At 41.8% G+C, this 21,909-nt stretch overlaps 1 protein-coding gene across 2 annotated transcripts in view; it reads left to right on the top strand.

Annotated features, from left to right (window-relative positions):
- The first annotated feature begins 4,097 nt into the window (after window positions 1-4,097).
- Window positions 4,098-21,909, top strand: part of zcchc7 (zinc finger, CCHC domain containing 7) — a 298,339-nt gene continuing 280,527 nt past the window's right edge. Inside the window, exons 1-2 of one of the 2 annotated variants that reach the window (XM_078214234.1) lie at window positions 4,098-4,161; window positions 10,840-11,450. In XM_078214234.1, coding sequence (XP_078070360.1) covers window positions 10,859-11,450 — 592 coding nt within the window. In that variant the 5' untranslated portion in view covers window positions 4,098-4,161; window positions 10,840-10,858. Of the gene's footprint in view, window positions 4,162-4,244; window positions 4,372-10,839; window positions 11,451-21,909 lie in introns of those variants that run through there. The other variant, XM_078214233.1, reaches the window with a different exon arrangement.

Below are 21,909 nucleotides of genomic sequence, written 5' to 3'. Positions count from 1 at the left end.
TTGCATTCTTTGTCCAAAAGAGACTTTCTGAAAGCCAATATTGAGAATGATGGGGGATGTGGTTACTCACTGGTTATAACTGTCTGCATGTGACAACTATGATATCAGATAAGCAAATGTTGGTCCCAGTTGATAAACAGAACATAAACAAGAGAATATGGAAGAGAGACATATTTTAAAGATATTTTTCCTTCATTAGTTGTTTGCAATTCATGGCAATTTAGCTTTTTTCTGCACTTTTTCTTCACAAAATCATCAATAAGTTCATCATAGGTAAAATCTTGTAAGGATGCATTTTCAATCATCAGTATTGCAGAACTTGTTAAATGTTCCTGACGCATCATCTTTGCAAATAATTTTTAACTCTTTCAATACAGAGAAACAATGTTCACCGGAAGCATTTGTGACAGGTATTGTTAAAAATATTTTCAGAATTGTTTCCACATTTGGAAAGATTGCCTGCAAACTATCACATACAAAGTTTATTTATTAGTCACAAGTAGGCTTACGTTAACACTGCAATGAAGTTACTGCGAAAAGAGATTCACTTCTACTCTGCACATGCACTTATACTGTGTCAGAAATAATATTGACAGTCTCAACAGTGATCTTCACTTCCACTTTTAAAGTGATTTCATTGCCTCTAGTTTCATAAAATAAACTTCCTGCATCTTGTATGCTTCTCATCATCAGTGGGACCCATATTCTTTGTTAATGTTCGTGCCTCTGTTTCAACTGAGATATAGTCATTTTGAACTCCCATGACAAAACATTCGATAAAGTTGTATCAACATTTTGAGTGATTTGCTGATAGCATTGACTCTTTGAAGTAAACACTTCCACAAAACAGCAAAAACTGCAATATTGTACATTTCAAACTTCTCTGTTAGGGAATTTGCTTCAGCTTTCACATGTGGTTTCTCTGAATTTGATGTGGCTATGTCTGATAAGCATTCTTTTATATTGACAAAGTTCAGTTCCAAAGCCAAAGCAGCATCTGCATGAGCAGACCACCTTGTGTCACAAATTATTTTGCCCGTCAAATGTTTTCCATGTGCCTGTTCCAAGCATGATTGCAGTATATTCCACTGATGCGTGGAAACCGAACAAAATGCATGCAAGTTTTGAACAAAGTCAAAAGAATGTACAGCTGTTTCACACGATTAAGCTGCAGCATTGCAGATTAAATTCAAGGAGTGACTGGAACATGAGATGAATAATGTACAAGAGGTTGCATCTTTCAGTCTTACTTGTAGACCTGAATATTTTTCTGCCATATTTGCAGCATATCAAAGCTCTGGCCATGGCAATTTTTGATGTCCAAATCTAAATTTGCAATGATTTCTAAAACAGTTGTCTTCAGGCATTCAGAAATGGGATTGTAGCTGGACAAAACAGAGAAATCACTCTACAACTTCATCATCATTTGGTGTTGAATCGACTATTATGGAATAGTATTTGGAATAGTAATTCATGAGTAAGTTGGTTTCTGAACCACTCTACCATTATAGTGATGAATTATCGTAGGTTCTGTGTTGTAAAACGTTGGTCTTATCTGAGCCACAATATTGATAATTTTTCAAATGCTCTTTGAAAAACTCATCAAATTTGCTGAGATGTTCAAGGCAGGCTAAAAAAATTACCTCTTTGACTTGACAACTGATGAATCATCATGTCTTCTTAAAGGAAGTCTTAAGGAAGACAGCAGTTTGACTGTGGCAACACATATTAGCACTTCCTTCCAGTAAGAACAATCCTTTTCAAACTGTGCCGATGACGCAGAATCAATTCTTCCAGATGATTTACATCTTAGAAGGAATGCACACATAGTTTTAAATGTGACTTTTGGAAGTTTCACGATCAACAAGATCGCTCCCAACATTCCTCCAGTTAAATGCGTGCTTTCCGCTACTAAGGTCAGGGAATAATTTGCAAACATAACAGTAGACTGCCTTAGAGGTTTCTGAAAAAACAATTAACCTATTTCTCCTTTCTGTCACGCCATTTCTTTTCACCCTTAGAAAATGGGACTCATAAAGACTTGTAAACTGCTTTAAGCCTCCAATATCAAACTCTTTTCTCAAATTTTCCATATTACCTATGTTCCGCGGTCTATTTATTATAAAATATTCAATCATACCCAATGAACAAATTTTGGCATAAGGTAATATCTTCAGGATAGGTTTCTTTCCTCACTTCAGCTGCAGAGGAATGAGCTTGAGCAGTATCTTGTAGGTTCATTCCCACAGAGTCCACTTCTTGTCCTTGAACTTCTTGTTCAACCTTTTCAGGCAACGTGGTATCTACAGAAATCGGCAAGTCGAAGTCATCAGATAATTTACTCATACTTTTGATGAGAATGAATATGCAGTTTGTCCACTCCTCAATACTTCAAACTTTTTAAAGTAAAATGACAAGCTGTCTTTTTGCCAAGCTTCGCTCTCTTGCCTCACCTTCAATTTTCTACACTTTTGACTGCCAGTTTAAAGTGTCGCTTCATACTGACTGATTTTAACAAATTAATTTTCTGAAAGATCAAGTTTATTTTGCCCTCTTCAACCCTAGGTATTTATATCTGGTACTTTCCTGATATCACGTGAGCAAGTTGCCCCTGCTCACGTGATGCCTTCGCTGTCCTGCTGGCTCACTGGCTGCCTGGCTATAGTATGGCCTCAGCCTTGCACTTGCTTGCCCTGTCCTCCTCAGCCCTGGCTGGGGTTCAAGTTGCCCGCTCCTCCACATTCCACTGAAAGGGAGGTTAAAAACGTTCCCTACATTTTTCAGTGGCCTCCAATGTTTAGGCTGCCAGAGAACTAAAAAAAAAACTAGCTGGAGGCTGCATGATACACTCAACACTTTGTTTTTCCATACAATTTACAGAAGCATGCTGAAATAGGAGTTCAGGCAGATACCATATCTTCTTAAACAGTGAGAACCAGCATATGTTTCAGCCATGGCTCAGTTGGTAGCGCTATCCTATCTGAACCAGAGTTTGTTGGCTCAAGACCTACTCCAGGAGATGAGCATAACATTTAAAGTTGGTGTTCCAGTGCTGCACTATTGGAGGATGTGCATCCTTTGGGATGCAACCTCGGGCCAATCGACCCTCTCAGATGGATGTAAAATATCCCATGGTGCTATTTCAAAGAAGTGCAGGTGAGTTTCCCTAGTTGCCCTGGCCAATATTTATCTTTCAATCAACATCACAAAATAAATCTGCTCATTATCCCATTGCTTTTTGTGTGAGTTACCATGTGCAAGTTGGTTGCTTCATTTTCTACATCACAACATATAAAAGATACTTCATTGGCTGTAACGTGCTTTAGGTTGTCATGTGGTCATTAAAAGCACTATATAAATGGAAATATTTCCTTCTTTTATCTAATCTTCTACTGCATAGATTAGGTACTGAACCTTGTGCCCTGAAATTAGTTCACATTGCACTCACAGAATGGGCAAAACACATACACATCTCTGAATTTAAATAACTTGACCTGAATGTGGCCTATGTCAAATGCCACGGTATCCGATGGGGTTCACATTCCTCCAGGATTTACATAAACTCTCTAGGAATTGCATCTCTAAGACACTGAAATGTCATCAGGAAAGTACCAGATATAAAAATATAGAAAATAGGAAAAGGCCTGTTTGGCTGACAGCCAAATATTTGTTTTTGCTTTTGAATTGGGGTAGGAAGGCAGTATGACAATGATCTGGATGTGTTGGCCAATAGTGGCTGGAGTGCAGAAGTCATGCGATAAAATCGCCAGGAATACTTTTAATCGCAATTGCGAACCCTAAAAATTACATTTGGCACTCCTGGTTTCGATTGTGTACTCAAGTCTCTGGAATGAAATTTGAACGCACAATTTACTGGCTGACGTGATGATCCAACAATGCTCAGTCAATTCGATGCATTAAAATACTCCTCAGAGTAACTGAACACACGCTTAAATTAATATCTCGTTGCGTCACTGCCAGTCATTTTGTGAAAGATTCAATCAAGAGAAAGTTCATAGTCGGCCAGCTTCAGTAAAGATTGGCGGAAGCTATTTTTGCTGATACAAACTCCGAGAGTGCGGTTGCTAGTTTTAGTCGGCCAGCTGAGATTGTCGAGTGACTGAATGTAGAGCTGCCGGCAGCTTGTTCCTGGTCGAACAGGTTGGTGTCTGCGGGGATAAAACTCTCTTTTATGAAGCTTTAAAACAGCAGGAAACTCCTCGACGAAGGTTATGGCGCCAACCCAGAGGAGATCCGTGCGTGTCCTGGGTGTGGGGCCAACCGGGAAATGTTGACGTCCCGGGGCCTGAGGACTACTTCAACTTTTTCGCCGTCCCCAGATGAAGAGCCCCGCACGTGCTGGTTTGCCGCGTGCGTGCGTGGAGACGCGCGCTCCGCGCACCTGGGGAGAGGGAGACAATGAAGTGGTCACGTGCTGCTGACTTGTCTATAATCTGGGAGTTGTTGTAACTCCCAGGTGAGCTGGTTGATCTCTTCTTGGACTGGGTCTTGATGCACCTTACCCAGAGGAGTGGTTAAGTCATGCCCCCGCCCCCCCCCCCCCGGACCAGGAGGCAGCGTTACTTGGAGAAGATGGATACTGAATATTCATTCGGGACTATGTATTTTGTCACCCAGATTAGACTTCTGCATGTTGCAATGACCTTTCTGATTGAGGTTTATAGTCCATTCGTTGTGGGTGGGGAGTGTGTCAGGCACTCCCTATATAGATAGAATCCTACAGTACAGAAGAAGGCCATTTGGCCCGTTATGTCTACACCAACCACAATCCTACCCAGGCCCTATCATAGAATCAGAAACCCTACAGCACAGAAAGAGGCCATTTGGCCCATTGAGTCTGCACTGACCACAATCCCACCCAGGCCCTACCCCCATATCCACCCACTAATCCCTCTAACCTACGCACCTCAGAACACTAAGGGCAATTTTTTTAGCATAGCCAATCAACCTAACCCGCACATCTTTGGACTGTGGGAGGAAACCGGAGCACCCGGAGGAAACCCACGCAGACACGAGGAGAATGTGCAAACTCCACACAGACGGTGACCCAAGCCGGGAATCGAATCAGGTCCCTGGAGCTGTGAAGCAGCAGTGCTAACCACTGTGCTACCATGTCGCCACTGTGCCCTATCCTACCGTACCGTGCCCTATCCCCACAACCCCATGCATTTACTCTAGCTAGTTCCCCGGACACTATGGGGCAATTTAGCGTAGCCAATCCACCAATGTACAGTTTTGGTCACACTATTATAGAAAGGATATTGTTAAACTAGAAAGAGTGCAGAAAAGATTTACTAGGATGTTTCTGGGACTTGATGGTTTGAGTTATAAGGAGGGCTGAATAGACTGGGACTTTTTTCTCTGGAGCGTAGGAGGCTTAGGGGTGATTTTATAGAGGTTTCTAAAATAATGAGGGCATAGATCACTAGATAGTCAATATCTTTTCCCAAAGGTAGGGGAGTCGAAAACTAGAGGGCATAGGTTTAAGGTGAAAGGGGAGAGATACAAAAGGGTCCAGAGGGGCAATTTTTTTCACACAGAGGGTGGTGAGTGTCTGGAACAAGCTGTCAGAGGTAGTAGTAGAGGCGGGTACAATTTTGTCTTTTAAAAAGCGTTTTGACAGTTACATGGGTAAAATGGCTATAGAGGGATTATGGGCCAAACGCAGGCAATTGGGACTAGTTTAGGGGTTTAAAAAAGGGGCGGCATGGATGAGTTGGGCCGAAGGGCCTTTTGCTATGCTGTAAACCTCTATGACTCTAACCTGCACATCTTTGGACTGTGGGAGGAAACCGGAGCACCCAGCGGAAACCCACGCAGACATGGAGAGAATTTGCAAATTCCACACAGTGACCCAAGCTGGGAATCGGACCTGGGTCCCTGGCGCTGTGAGGCAGCAGTTCTTGCTACTGTGCTGCCCTTAATTGTTACACTGCTGAAGACGGTCATTGGACCCATCATTTCTGTGCCAGCTTTCTGAATGAACAATTTGCTTAATGTCATTTTCATACCTCCTCTTTGTAACCCTTAACATTGTTCCTTTTCAAATAAGTGTAGTTCCCCATTGAATGGCTTGATTGAACCTGCCTCCACCACACACTCAGGCAGCACATCTTAGACTTAAACACCCATTATATGAACTTTTTTCTCACTGTTTTTGCTTCTTTTGCCAATTACGTTATATTTGATGTATTTATCAATTATGCACCATCTGAATGGAGCCTGATAGTTTGGAGAAGTTGGGACTGATTTCCTTGAAGAGAAGGTTGAGAGGAGATTTGATAGAGGTATTCACAATCATGAGCTTAATAAGGTATTTTATTCATAGGTGCAGTGAGTACAAGAGTAAGGAGGCTATGTTGAACTTGTATAAGTCACTATTTGGTCTCAGCTGGAGCAAAACCCATCTGGTTCACTAATGTCCTTTAGGGAAGGAAATCTGCCATCCTTACCTGGTTTGGCATACATGTGACTCCAGAGCCACAGCAATGTGCTTGACTCTCAGTTGCCCTCTGAAATAGCCCAGCAAGTCACTCAGTTCAAGGGCAACTAGGGATGGGCAATAAATGCTGGCCAGCCAGTGATGCCCATGTCCCACGAGTGATTTTTAAAAATTGCATCTAGTTTTGGATGCTGCACTTTAGGAAGGATGTGAAGACATTGGAGAGATTACAGAAAAGAATCACAAGACTGTTTTTTAGGAAGTGGACCTTCAATTATGAAGATGGATTGGAGAAATTGGAACTGTTGTCTCAGAGAAAACAAGGCTGAGAAGGGATTTGATGGAGCTATTCAAAATCATGAAGGGTCTGGGCAGAGTAAATAGGGAGAAAATGTTAAGTTCCACCAGTGAAAGGATTGAGAACACACAGATTTAAAGCAATAAATAAAAGGAACAACAGTGATATGAGGAAAAACATTTTCACACAGCTAGTCGTTAGGGTCTGAAATGCTCTGCCTGAGAGCGTGGTAGAGGTGGGTTCAATTGAAGCATTCAAACAGGAATTGGACTCTTCTCTGCAAAGGAAGAATGTGCAGAGTTACAGGGAGAAGGAGGAAGAATAGAATTGGGTGAGTTGCTCATTCAGAGAGCTTGTGAAGACATGATGGGCCAAATGGCCGTCTCCTGCACTGTACCAATTCTATGATGAGGGGTCACAGGGATAAATTAGGTGGAAGGATTGAAAACCTCAGGGCAGAGATTTAAGGTAATTGGCAAAATGAGTCATGGAGACATGAGGAGAAACTTTTTTCACGTAGCGATCTGAAATGTGATGCCTGAATGTGATACAGGCAGATTCAGTCAAGGCATCGAAGAAATGAATTGGATCATTATCTGGAAATTAAGAATGTGCAGGGTTATTGGGAGAAGGTAAAGGAATGGCACTAGGTGCATTGCCCATTCACAAAGCCAGTGTAGACACAATGGACCAAATGGCGTCCTTCTAGGCTGTAACGATTCTGTGAGCTGTTTCTGCAGCTCTTGTGAAAGAGGTTGATGGGACAGGCATTGCCCGAGCGGTCCTTTTGACTTACTCCAATGATGGACTTCTTGTGGTTGTGGACTCATTGACTTGTGGAAAATGTGCATGTGCCAGCAAGTTTGGTCTACCAGGAACTTATGACATATCATTTGGACCTTCTCATAAAAATTCCTTCCATGCTATTCCAGACTATGCAGAGTTGCTTCTGTACACTGTTCTCTTCCATGCCTTGATCTCCATCCTGGCATTACATCTTGCATCTGGTAGTAGAAGTAGGATGGTATAATGGAAACCTTTCCACATGAGAGGTTGCGCTATGGATGAATTGGGTGCAGAGTGTTGCAGCATGCAGCAACAGTTTTTCATGGACTCCCAGATCACATGATCAGTTGGGAAAAATGTTCTGGAATCTTTGTACGTTGGTGGCGTTTATAATCTCTGCCAGACAGGCTCATATTTTTTGGGATACCACACACTTCCAGTACTTGGGAATCATTTGAGGTTCGATGAGGAAGCCTGGCTGGCAAACTGCAAAAAGCTTGACAGTAAAGTCACAGCTGCACTAGAGCTTTGGATAGGATTGCTCTGAGTGATGTCCTATAGGGGCTGGTTCTGGTTGTAAACCAATTGGTGGCTACAGTACTGGTTGGCACTTTGGTTCCTCCCCTGCTTTTTTGTCACCATGGTCCAGAGGAAGCTTATTGACTTCTGCGACAAAAGAAGACATTGGGTTTCTGCTGGAGTTGTGCATCTCTCGCTTAGATAAGTGGATGTGCACACATGCAGTTTGCAATTATCCACCTCTAACCTTGCAGGTTGAAGGCATTCCAAAATTGTATGCTCTGGCTACTCTGCAATCAGTACCTCTGCTTAATTGACTTAAGGACATGTGTCTGGGCTGTGATGATAATTGTAATCAGATGTACTAAATAGTGACAGGGTGGGTTGAATGTCATTACAGGTAGTGATGCATCAGTTAACCTGGAATTATGCATAGTCTACAGTCAAAGCCTTTCAGGCGTTGATGGTCATGCTTGGTCTTGACGAAGCTCAGGAGTATGAAGATATCGTGCCTCGTTTTACCTGCATTTGGATAGAATTCCTCATCAGCTCAAAGCCCTGAAGCTTCCCTCCAGAATCTGCACCATGTAATTTGAACTTTCTCATGGAAATTCTTTCTGTCCTATTCCAGCCTGCGTGCAGAGTTTCTCCTGCGTATTTTTCTCTTCCTTGTATTCGTCTCCATCCTGGCATGTCCTCTTATTACTGGAAGAGGGGTTGACCTATCTACATGACCTTCTTTGCATTATTGGATGATCTGAAATGGGGAGTGTTGCATACAGCAATGATATGCAGCAGTTTTTATGGACTCCCACGCAATATGAGGAATTGCAGCCCAGAGGATTCCATGGCCCATGTATGTTTTCTGCATGAGTTGCAGCCCCCATATATAATCACTTGTAGTGGTTGTTCCTGAACCTTTGATTCCACTTTAGCTCCAGGCTTCTGAACTTTCACTGCTCTTTATGAACCATCTTGTGGGTCTGTTCTGATTGAAGGATGGCATGTCTATCAGTGGGAGTTGCTCTGGCTGCCTGTTTCTCTTTCATGATTGCGTACTGAGGGAGGTTTTTTGGCCCTACAGAGGAAGCTTTTAGTGTCCACTGCTGTGCTTGATGCCTTCCGTAACTGGTGGGCATTGCAGTTTATAGTGTGGAAGACACTGATGTTCTTCTTTTAGTTGGGAAGATTTGTTGGTGATGGACTGATAGTGGTGCATAGTGTCTTCTAGTGCCAGATGCTCTGGGACCTGATGGCTGTGGAACGTGGCTAAACAGCTTGATTATCAACCTGCAGATCCTGCTATGGCAGGCAGTAGTAGTGTTTTCTGACCAGCCAGAATCTGCAGAAGGCAACAGCAACCAATTCAGTAGCTTGCCAAGCATAACCATGGACTATATGGAAATTTATAATTTGGGCATGGTACTTCAAAGGGAGAGATTGTGGTGCCCTAAAAATGCCATGTGTTGACTCTTTGGCCTTGACACAAACCAGTATGATTTTTATTGGTTCATCGAAATAAATGCACACAACTGGCATATTTTGAAGAAGTTTGGGGCAGAGAAGAGAAAAGGGATTTGGTCTAGAGGGTTTTGGGAGGTAGGTCTTCCTATTTCTTTACTGTTCTCCTTCTCCCTGTCCTGATCTATCTCTGTCTTCCGACTTCTTTCTTTTATGTGGTCTTTTCCCTTTTTGGGGTTTGTTCCCCAGATCACCTTGCCCGTTGATGTCTCTTTCTAAGAGATGGCACGGTGGCAGAGTGGTTAGCACTGCTGCCTCACAGCGCCAGGGACCCGGGTTTCCGGCCTGGGTCACTGTCTGTGTGAAGTCTGCATGTTCTCCCTGTGAGAACTGAGTACTCCGGTTTCCTCCCACAATCCGAAAGATGTACTGGTCAGGCGCATTGGCCATGCTAAATTCTCCCTCAGCGTACCTGAACAGGCGCTGGAGTGTGGTGACTAGGGGATTTTTGGAGTAACTTCATTGCAGTGTTAATGTAAGCCCACTTGTGACACTAATAAATAAACTTGAACAATGTCTTTTCACATTTTTGGTCATCTTTCTTCTATCACCTGACTTTGACCCCCCCATCAGACCCCAACTGCTCCTTTCTATTTAACTCTTGCAGTTCCACCTGAACTGCTTACTCCAGTGTTTCTCTCTGTTGTCAACAAGTGCTAAAAGATATTGTAGGGGTGGAGTCCCAAAGCCAGGAACAAGCTAGAACTGGCACAGCTACAAAGAAAGGTGCATATTGGAGTGACATACACCAAATGGATTCTGAACAAAGTGGCAAGGCCACCAGCAGAGGAGCAACCATTGCAGTTAGAGCATCAGGCGACTAGGAGCAACTGAGCAGAGAGGAAGGCAGCATGAGGAAAACCTGGAGATTAGGGTGAAACATATCTTAGTTGTGGAATTTGTATAAACAGTCTGGAACAGGAAGAAGAAAATTATTGTCCACCATCTTTTTCTAAACTTTTTTAAAAAATGTCCAAAATAAAGATTTATGCAAAATAATAGCACAGAAAAGGCCCTTTTGCAATAACATAATCAAATTTACAACTGAATTTTTAGTTTTATCTTAATTTATTTATTAAATCTTTTACTTAAAGGCTTTATTCTCTTCCTAGAATCTGAATTTGGATTTAATACTTCTACCACGAGTTATTGAAAGAAGACTAATTTCGTCAATTGCATTTAGTTAACTCACACATACAAGACTTCCAACAGTATCTATTTGTTTCAGGACCTTTTGTTTCTTTTTATACAGGATTTTTTTTCCTTTCACAATGTTTGTTGGTTATGAAGATATGGAGGCCTATGAAGATGAGCTGTACCGTGAGGCGTCTTCCAGCGAGGCAGAGATAGATAGTGATGTGGAGTTCCAATTATACAGTCAAGTGCACTATGCAAACAATCTCACTGGAGTGAAGATGGGTAGAGAGAGGGGTCCAACCTCTTTGGATCGCGAGACTGCTACAGTTAAAGACGGTGTAAAATCAGCAGGAAGAAGAAAAATACCAGTTGTTATTTCTGATAGTGATGTCATAGTAATTTCAGATAGCCCTGATGTCATTGTTTTGTCAGACACTGAAGATGATAACAGTGTATATGCCTGCAAGGGTGTTAAACCCTCAGAATGCAAGATCAATGAAAGAAAAAAGCAATCCATTGGGGAGCCTGCACAAGGATCAGCTAAGCAAGCTCGTCGTCTGTGCAGAAAGTCTTCACAGATCCAAGAGACAATGATGATGATAAAAGGGAGTGAAAGTTCAGAAGCAGAGGATGAAAAAATTGAGAGTTGGATGGTGTTGGGAGAAGAAAATGATGCCAACATCCAGCTCAACATCGAAGGTTGTGGAGCATTGAGAAACAAAGAAGGTAGGAATTTTGACAGTGTATCAGGATATATACCTTGGATTGTTGCAGCAAATATTTCTGCATGGTGAACTAAGGTAGCATTTCTCTACTTCAGCAACGCTAAAATCTTTTTGTCAGATCTTTTCTTCAAATCATTTCTGCCTGTTTCATAATCCCAAAATGTTGACTCCATCCAGTGTATTACCTACTCAGCTTGTCAATAACATTTTTCAGATTACAACAATATGATGTCAGTCTTGAATTATAATTACAGAACAAATATAATGGAGAAACCCAACAATAATGAGGCTGTTTACATATCTGGTATTTTATAATAGATAAAGCTAAACTGGAAGAAACACGTGAAATGTACAAGAGCATTACCTGAGCTAACTACCAAGGTGTTTATTTGGGCAATTTGTTAGATTACCTGAGGTAATCAGCAGAGTATACGTGATATGCTGATGTGTTGGTATGACTTCAGAGCCCATTTTATTGACTTGGACTAGATGTGAAATTGCCTTAACCAATGAAAGTAGTTGACATCTGGTTACAGATAGCATATAATATCAGCTAACATTTCAGTGTATTATTAAGGGATTGCTTGCAATGTTAGAGGAATGGTTGTGTCATAATTATATATTAATAGGTGAGTAATCGGAGACCTGGACTATAATTCAGTTTCAGAATTTGAATTCAGTTTTTTTAAAAATTGGAAATGAAAAGCTGAGAAGTTGTTGGATTGTCATAAAATCCCAGCTGCACCACTAAAATCTACAGAATTGGAACCCTTCTGCTTTACTCTTTGTAATTCCAATCCACACCAGCATAGCTCTGCTCCTGCGGAAGTGACCAAGCCAGCTACTGTTGTGTCAAACCACTCTGTGATTTCTTTTAAGAAGGAGATCCAGTACCATGTTTACAGGGCAACTAGATGGGTAATAAATTGTGGCCATGCTGGTGATGCTCAAAATTTAAGAATGAGTTTAAAACAAATTGCCTCAGATGATTAAAAAAACAAGACATTTAATGCCACAGTTACACTGTAGTATTAGATTTAGAATTCGTGTCGGGATGAAATTATTTTACTTTGTACCAATGCTAGGTAATTGTAGTATCACAATTGTATCATCATGGCAAAGCTGCTTTACTTTCAGACTACCATTGTACAAGTGCAGCCTAAGAGTGATTAGAAGTCAGAAATCTCATCTGGTATCTTCAGATGACAGATACTAACTTTTAATATGTAATATAGAAATTTTGCTTCCCATCTGTCCAACACACACTGCATAGCATTCCTGTATCATATTTTGATGCCATAACTATGTTCCAATTTTTATGTCACATATACCAATTTTCTTTCCACCTCAATTTAAATCCACCTGTTGGATTCAGATTTATTACTGGTTGTTCAAATGCATTAATTGGTGAAAACCCATGTGCTCTTTTCTCAAAGGTGAACCAGAAATTATTTTATTTTTAACTACTTTGTTAATGATTTATACTTTAAGGCAGACACTTCTCTCAAAAGCCTGAGATTTTAAGTCAGGATTTTCCTGTTACATGATGGGAGGTGTAGTCTTAGAATGTGCAAGGGTTTATAGTTCCCCACCCTACATCTGTACAATTCTCTCAGTCCAACTGAAAGGCTGAGTTTCATCGTCTTCGAACAGAATTTTTGAATGATTATGTTTATCCAAACAAACTGGAGAATGAATGTTCGATTGTATTCAGGTGTAACTATTTAAGTTATCAACTATTTGTGCACTAAATTAGTTTATCTCAGACAACCAGCAGAGAAGATGGTTAATTATGTTTGGAGGTAAAATTAAAAGTGGATAGATAAAAAAGACATTTGCATGTTTTTGATTGTTTATGTATCAAAATGTAAGACAGAATGTGCTGTTGTTTCAATTTGATTTTCCAAATGATTTTAAACTGGAAGATGAATTTGAAACAACTGTGTTGGACTTATTTTTCAGTACATGCCTTGGTTCTTCATGACAGGCTGATGCCTGTGTCGGTCATATATCTCACTAGTCTTAATTTTACCTCAAAATGTAGTTAAACATTTTCTTGTTCCTATTCCAGTGGATATTCATTGTATGAACACTGATATTTGAAAACCCTGACCTCTCACAGTTGAGTGAAAATTCAGGAAATGTATGATGAAAGTGAATTTTTGTTTAAATGAAAACCGACAAAAACAAGAACCATGAAATTAAAAAAAATGCCTCCCATCAAAACTGGCCAATAACAGATGAATTCCTGTTTGTAATTCTGCCCCCAACCATTTTCCAAGTGATGAAAACATTGTTAGCAGGCTTTGGAAACAAAAATTTACATATTGCGATCAATGGTGGGTTGAGGAAGGTAAAAACAAAAAAGATGAGACACCACACTGGGCAGCACTAGTAAGAAGTGACAAACAAAATCAATCCTGTGCTCACACAATCTTCAAGTAATTATTCAAAACGGGAGCAATGCCTGAATAAGCTAAAAAACAAGAGCCTTATCCAGTGAGGGTAAAGCATAAGAAGAGATCGCGAAGAGGAAATAATGAAACACCTGATGAGGAATAAGAGGAGGGTGTTTGCAATGGTTTATAGAGGAGGTTTTGTTCAACGTGTTTATTGGCAGATCTTCAATTATATTGCAGCTCCCATTGATAATGGAAATTTTGTGGTAATGATAGAGTTAGATTTCAGCAAGGGTTTTGACCAGTCCTCACAGTAGGGAGGCAAGCCTCCTAAGATGAAAATTGGCTGAACAAGGGAAAGTAAAGACCAATTGTAAGTGGAGCTGTGTGAACATGACGAGGAGTTACTAGTGGGGTGCCACAGGGATCAGTGGTAACAATTCACCGTTTAAGGTTTGGAGCTGAAGACAATAAACAAATTTGTCTTTGTTTATAGATGACACCAAATTGTTAGTGTTGTGGTTATAAGAAAATGAATTAAACCAAATACCAAAGGAGCTCAATAAGTTGGCTGGTGAATGGAAAATTAGTTTTAATGCAGATGAATGATAGGTAATGAGAGTTGGGAGAGAAATAAACAGTGGGAATGTAAATTAAATGGTTATGGGTTCTCGAGGTATTGGTGGACTTTGGACTATTGCAGAGTAAAGAACAATCAACTTGGCAGCAAAAGGAAAGCTAACCAAACCAGACAATCTGTAATGAGAAGGACAGAATACAAAACCCAGGAGAGATTTTTGTATTTGTCATGGAATGTGAGCATTGCTGGCTAGGCTAGCATTTATTACCCATTCCTAATTGCCTTTGAGAAGGTGATGGTGTGCTGCCACCTTGAACCACTGCAGTTCATGTGGTATAGGAACACCCGTGGTGCTGTTCTGAAGTGAGTTCCAGGATTTTGATCCTGTGACAGTGAAGGAATGATGATTATAGTTCCAAGTCAGGATGATGTGGGACTTGGAGGGGAACCTGCAGGTGGTGGCGTTCCCATGCATCTGCTGCCCTTGTTTTTCTCGGTGGTGGTGGTCGTGGGTTTGGAAGGTGCTGCCTAAGGAGCCTTGATAAGTTTCTGCAGTGTATCTTGTAGGTGGTACCCATGAAGATTGCAGGAGGGCATGTCAGGAGCAGCATCAGGCATATCTAAAAATGAGGTGTCAACCTGGCAATGACCATCTCCAACAAGACGGAATCTAACTATCTCCACTTGGCATTACCACTGCTGAATCCCCCACTATTAATATTCCAGGGTTACTATTGACCAGAAACTGAACTGGACCAGCCACAGAAATACTGTGACTACAAGAGCAGGTCAGAAGCTGGGAATTCTGTGAGAGTAACTCACCTTCTGACTCCCAAAAGGCTGTCCCCCATCTACAAGGCAAAAGTCAGGAGATGATCAAATATCCTCCACTTGCTTGGATGAGTGCAGCTCCAACACAAAAAAAGCTCAGCACCATCCAGGACAAATGGTTGATTGGCACCACATCCATCACCATCAACATTCATCCCCTCCACCATCAATGCACAGTGACAGCACTGTGTTGATAGTGGAGGATTCAAAGGTGGTAATGCCAAGTGGAGATGGTTAGATTCTCTCTCCTGACAGTTATGGTTAGATTCACTCTTCTGTTAGTTATTTTGTGTAAGTCAATTAAATATACCATTGGATTGAAATCAAACCTATTTTGAAGAAAGGCTACATAGCAAACTGAGGTAATTCCATTAATCTTGTATAAGTAACTGACAAAATAATGGAAGTGATCATTAAGAGCAAACTTGAAAATTATTTGTTTGAAAATAGCTAGGTAATTGTCACTCAACATGGTTGAAGAAGTGATAAATCCTCGTTGAGCAATCTCTTTGACATCTTTGACAGAATGGCATGGTAAGTGAATGCTGAAAAGTCCAATGATGGGATATGCCCTAAGCCACCAGTGTTCCTTCACTTCACAGCTGGAGAATTTGTCAGTGTCGTTGAATTTCATTCTGTCCCAAAAGCAGCACAAACAGGGATGAGCAAGCTGTTTGTAGCTGGAAAAATGAGAGATATATTGAACTGTTACCGTAAACTTTGTAGTTAATTCAGAAACCTCACAGAAGGAGAAAGAAAATTCTGTTTTATCCAAGAAATTTACTGTCAAAGCCATTTTGCATTTGCACATCTCCATTGTCATGACTGACTCTGCCATTATCTTGGTATTGAGATCAAATGAGATAAAACAGAATTTTCTTTCTCCTTCTGTGAGGTTTCTGAGACCCCCATCTTATCTTCTATTGGTTAGCTTGCTGATTGGGGTTTATTAGTTCACTGGCTTTGGTTTGAATTGTGCTGGGACCAGAGTCCTGGTGAATCGTGTAACTAGGGCTGTAGATAGGACTTTAAACTAAATACTGGGGGGTAGGGTTCAGTTGTATGGAGAATTAGAAAATCAAAGTTAAAGGAGAGGATAGAAGTGCAGGTTAATGGAACTGAGGGCTCAGGAGAGGTTAGTAAAGTTTCCAGACCACGTAATAGAACAGAGAGTATAGAAGGTGACAGGAATCTAACCTCAGGCAGAGTAAAAAAGGTGACCAGGGAGGTGGTCAATGCAGGACTGAGGGTATTGTACCTAAATGTGCACAGTATACAGAACAAGGTAAATGAGTTTGTTGCGCACATTGAAATTGGCCGGTACGATGTTGTGGGCATCACAGAGACGTGGCTGCAAGGGGATCAGGGCTAGGATCTAAATATCCAAGGATATGTGTCCTATCGGAAGGACAAGCAGGTGGGCAAAGGGGGCGGGGTTGCATTGTTAGTAAGGAATGAAGTTAAATCGATAGCAAGAAGTGATATAGGATTAGAAGGCATAGAATCTCTGTGGGTAGAGTTGAGGAATCGCAAAGGTAAAAAGACCCTGATGGGAGTTATGTACAGGCCCCCTAACAGTAGTCAGGATGTGGAGCAGAAAATAAATCAGGAGATAAAAAAGGCAATATTACAATAATCATGGGGGACTTTAATATGCAGTAGACTGGGAAAATTAGGTAGGTAGAGGATCCCAAGAAAAGGAATTTGTGGAATGTCTAAGAGATGGTTTTTTGGAGCAGCTTGTGACAGAGCCTACTAGGGAACAGGCAATTCTGGATTTGGTGATGTGTAATGCCAGTAAGAGTTTTAACAACACCAGGTTAAAGTGCAACAGGTTTATTCGTTTGCTACCAAATAAACCTGTTGGACTTTAACCTGGTATTGTTAAAACTCTTACTGTGTTTACCCCAGTCCAACGCCGGCATTTCCACATGATGTGTAATGAGGCAGACTTGATTAGGGAACTTAAGGTGAGGAAACCCTTAGGGAGCAGTGACGACAATATGATAGAATTTACCCTGCAGTTTGAGGTGGAAAAGCTAGAATCAAATGTAATGGTATTACAATTAAATAAAGGTAACTGCAAAGACATGAGGGAGGAGCTGGCCAGAGTTGATTGGAAAGGGAGCCTAGCAGGGAAGACAGTGGAACAGCAATGGCAAGAGTTTTTGAGAGTTATTCGGGAGGCACAACAGAAATTCATCCCAAGGAGGAGGAAACATTTTAAGGGGAGGACGAGGCAACCATGGCTGACGAGGGAAGTCAAGGACAGCATAAAAGCAAAAGAAAAAGCATACAAAGTGACAAGGATTAGTGGGTAGCCAGAGGATTGGGAAGCCTTTAAAAGCGAGCAGAGGACAACTAAAAAAAGCAATAAAGGGGGAGAAGATGAAATATGAGTGTAAGCTCGCTAGTAATCTAAAAGAAGATAGGAAGAGTTTTTTTCAATATATAAAAGCTGAGAGGCAAAAATAGCCATTGGTCCACTGGAAAATGAGGCTGGGGAAATAATAATAGGAAACAAAGCAATGGCAGAGGAACTGAACAGTTATTTTGCATCAGTCTTCATGGTGGAAGACACCAGTGGGATGCCAGAGCTCCAGGAGAGTCAGGGGTGGGCGTAGTGGCCATCACTAAGGAGAAGGTTCTGGGGAAACTGAAAGGTCTGAAGGTGGATGAATCACCTGGACCGGATGGACTACACCCCAGGGCTCTAAAAGAGATAGCTGAGGAAATTGTGGAGGCGTTGGTGGTGATCTTTCAGGAATCACGGGAGGCAAGGAGGGTCCCAGAGGACTGGAAAGTAGCGAATGTAACACCGCTGTTTAAGAAGGGAGGGAGGCAGCAGACAGGAAATTATAGGCTGGTTCGCCTGACTTTGGTCATTGGCAAGATTTTAGAGTCCATTATTAAAGATGAGATTGCAGAGTACTTAGAACATAGAACATAGAACATTACAGCGCAGAACAGGCCCTTCGGCCCACGATGTTGCACCGACCAGTTAAAAAAAAAAAAAAAACTGTGACCCTCCAACCTAAACCAATTTCTTTTCGTCCATGAACCTATCTACGGATCTCTTAAACGCCCCCAAACTAGGCGCATTTACTACTGATGCTGGCAGGGCATTCCAATCCCTCACCACCCTCTGGGTAAAGAACCTACCCCTGACATCGGTTCTATAACTACCCCCCCTCAATTTAAAGCCATGCCCCCTCGTGCTGGATTTCTCCATCAGAGGAAAAAGGCTATCACTATCCACCCTATCTAAACCTCTAATCATCTTATATGTTTCAATAAGATCCCCTCTTAGCCGCCGCCTTTCCACTTGGAAGTGCATGATAAAATAGGACTGAGTCAGCACGGTTTTGTCAAGGGGAGGTCATGTCTGACAAATCTGTTAGAGTTCTTTGAGGAGGTAACAAGGAAGTTAGATAAAGGAGAACCAGTGGACGTAATTTATTTAAATTTCCAGAAGGCCTTTGACAAGGTGCTGCATAGAAGACTGTTAAATAAGTTAAGAGCCCATGGTGTTAAGGGTAAGATCCTGGCATGGATAGAGGATTGGCTGACTGGCAGAAGGCAGAGTGTGGGGATAAAGGGGTCTTTTTCAGGATGGCAGCCAGTGACTAGTGGTGTGCCTCAGGGGTCAGTGCTGGGACCACAACTTTTCACAATATACATTAACGATTTGGAGGAAGGAACTGAAGGCACTGTGGCCAAGTTTGCAGATGATACAAAGATATGTAGAGAGACAGGTAGTATTGAGGAAGCAGTGGTGCTGCAGAAGTACTTGGACAGGTTCGGAGAGTGGGCAAAGAAGTGACAGATGGAATACAATGTGGAAAAGTGTGAGGTTATGCACTTTGGAAGGAGGAATGGAGGCATAGACTATTTTCTAAATGGGAAATGCTTAGGAAATCAGAAACACAAAGGGACTTGGGAGTCATTGTTCAAGATTCTCTTGAGGTTAACGTGCAGGTTCAGTCGGCAGTTAGGAAGGCAAATGTAATGTTAGCATTCATGTCGAGAGGGCTAGAATACAAGAGCAGGAATGTACTTCTGAGGCTGTATAAGGCTCTGGTCAGACCCCATTTGGAATATTGTGAGCAGTTTTGGGCCCCATATCTCAGGAAGGATGTGCTGGCCTTGGAAAGGGTCCAGAGGAGGTTCACAAGAATGATCCCTGGAATGAAGAGCTTGTCATATGAGGAACGGTTGAGGACTCTGGGTGTGTACTCGTTGGAGTTTAGAAGGATGAGGGGGGATCTTATTGAAACTTACAGGATACTGCGAGGCCTGGATAGAGTGGATGTGGAGAGCATATTTCCACTAGTAGGACAAACTAGGACCAGAGGGCACAACCTCAGGCTAAAGGGACGATCCTTTAAAACAGAGATGAGGAGGAATTTCTTCAGCCAGAGAGTGGTGAATCTGTGGAACTCTTTGCTGCAGAAGGCTGTGGAGGCCAGGTCATTGAGTGTCTTTAAGACAGAGATAGATAGGTTCTTGATTAATAAGGGGATCAGGGGTTTTGGGGAAAAGGCAGGAGAATGGGGATAAGAAAGAAAATCAGCCATGATTGAATGGCGGAGCAGACTCGATGGGCCGAATTCTGCTCCTATGTCTTATGGTCTTATGGAGTTTGATCCGGACAAGTGTGAGATAATGCGTTTTGATGGGCCACGTGGCCTAATTCTGCTCCGATGTCTTATGGTCTTATGGTTGCTGCTGGACATGTAAAGGCAGAGTGATCCTCGGATTTAGGAGGATTGAAAAGGGGACAGGGATTTGACAGATTGCAAGGATATATCTGGGTTTGGACCTCCGGGAGTTGGGTATGGTGTTTGGCTGAACTTGGGGAAGATTCCAAGGGTGTCACAACAGAAGAGGGATGTAGGGCCTGCAGCATGAATGAGGAGGAGCATTTTGGGTAGATGAAGCACATTGACAGCAGTCATTGCCCCAATAGCAGCATTAAAAATGGTCACACCGATCAGAGTGGGCCCTGTATATTATGGGAACTCATCTTGTCCCTGCTGTTATTTCAACAAAAAATATCTGGAATTAAGAATCTACCGATGACCATGAAACCATTGTCGATTGTTGGATAAACCCATCTGGTTCGCTAATATCCTTTAGGGAAAGGAATCTGCCATCCTTACCTGGTCTGGCCAACATGTGACTCCAGAGCCACAGCAATGTGGTTGACTCTCAACTGCCCTCTGAAATGGCCTTGCGAGCCACTCAGTTCAAGGCCAATTTGGGATCGGCAATAAATGCTGGCCAGCCAGTGACACCCATGTCCCATGAATGGATTTTTAAACATATCTCTTAAACATAAAAATCAGTGTGTATATATCCGTATCAATTGGACTACTCTCATGATACTTCCTCAAAAAAAAATTATTAAATTATTAACAAGGAGGGTTTATGAGGGTGGTGCAGTTGATGTTGTCTACGTGGATTTTGACAAAGTCCCACAAGGCAGACTTGACAGAAAAACCAATACAATGTAGTGGAATGTGGTGAGTTGGTGTTCCACAGGGCTCAGTGTCAGGCCTCTTGCTGTTTGTTGTATATATGAATGATTTGGACTTAAATGTGGATGACATAATTGGGATATTTGCAAATGACACAAAAATTGGCTGTGTAGTTGATAATGGAAAGGATAATGTTTGTCTCCAGAATTATATCAATGGTTTATTTGAGTGAGCAGAAAAGTAGCAGGTTGAATTCAATCCACTTGGGAAGGGGGAAGGGTTTGTGGGGGTTGATTTGGAAAAGATTGAGGAAAGATTGAACAGTTTAGACCTGTATCTACTGGATTTCAGAGAAATGAGAGCTGATCTTATTGAAACATGTAAGATTCTAATGGGATTTGACAGGGTGGATGCTGAAAGGATGTTTCCCCTTGAGGGGTAGACTTTTTAAAAGCCATTTAAGATGGCAATGAGAAGAATTTGTTTCTGAGGTTTGTGTATTTGGAACACTTCCCAGAGAATGGTGGAGATGGGATCATTGAATGTTTTTAAAGCAAAGCTTGGGAATGCACAATAAATTGGAGGATAGAGCAAGTGAGAGACCTTGGGGTCCACAAGTCCCAGAAGGTGACAAGACAGATGGGGGTAATATGGTAAAGAAATCATAAGAAATGCTTTCTTTTATTGGATGTGGTATAGAATACAAAAGTGGGAATGTAATTCTGCAACAGTATAATATGATGGTTCGGTCACAGCTGACATTTTGAGTACAGTTCTGGTCACCAGACTACAGGCAGCACATAATTGCACTGGAGAGAGTAAAGAGATGTACAGGAATGTTGCCAGGGCTTGAAATTGCAGCTGTGAGAAAAGAATGAATAGGCTAACGTTTTCCTTGGAACTGAGGATGCTGAGGGGTGACCTAATTGAAGTGTACAAGATTATGAGGGGCCGAGATCGAGTAGAAAGGAGACGTCAATTACCAGAGGGCACAGATTTAAGGTGATTGGTAGAAGGATTAAAGGGGACATGAGGGAAATCATCTTCACCCATAGGGTGGTAGGTGTTTGGAATTCCCTGCCTGGATTGGCGGTGGAGGTAGAAACCCTCATTTCATTTAGAAGGGACTTGGAACTGCACCTAAAATACTGTAAACTGCAAGGCTATGGA

Source organism: Mustelus asterias, chromosome 6 (assembly GCF_964213995.1).
Source record: "Mustelus asterias chromosome 6, sMusAst1.hap1.1, whole genome shotgun sequence".
NCBI classification, from domain to species: domain Eukaryota; kingdom Metazoa; phylum Chordata; class Chondrichthyes; order Carcharhiniformes; family Triakidae; genus Mustelus; species Mustelus asterias.
This window is presented reverse-complemented; position numbering and strand designations above follow the sequence as displayed.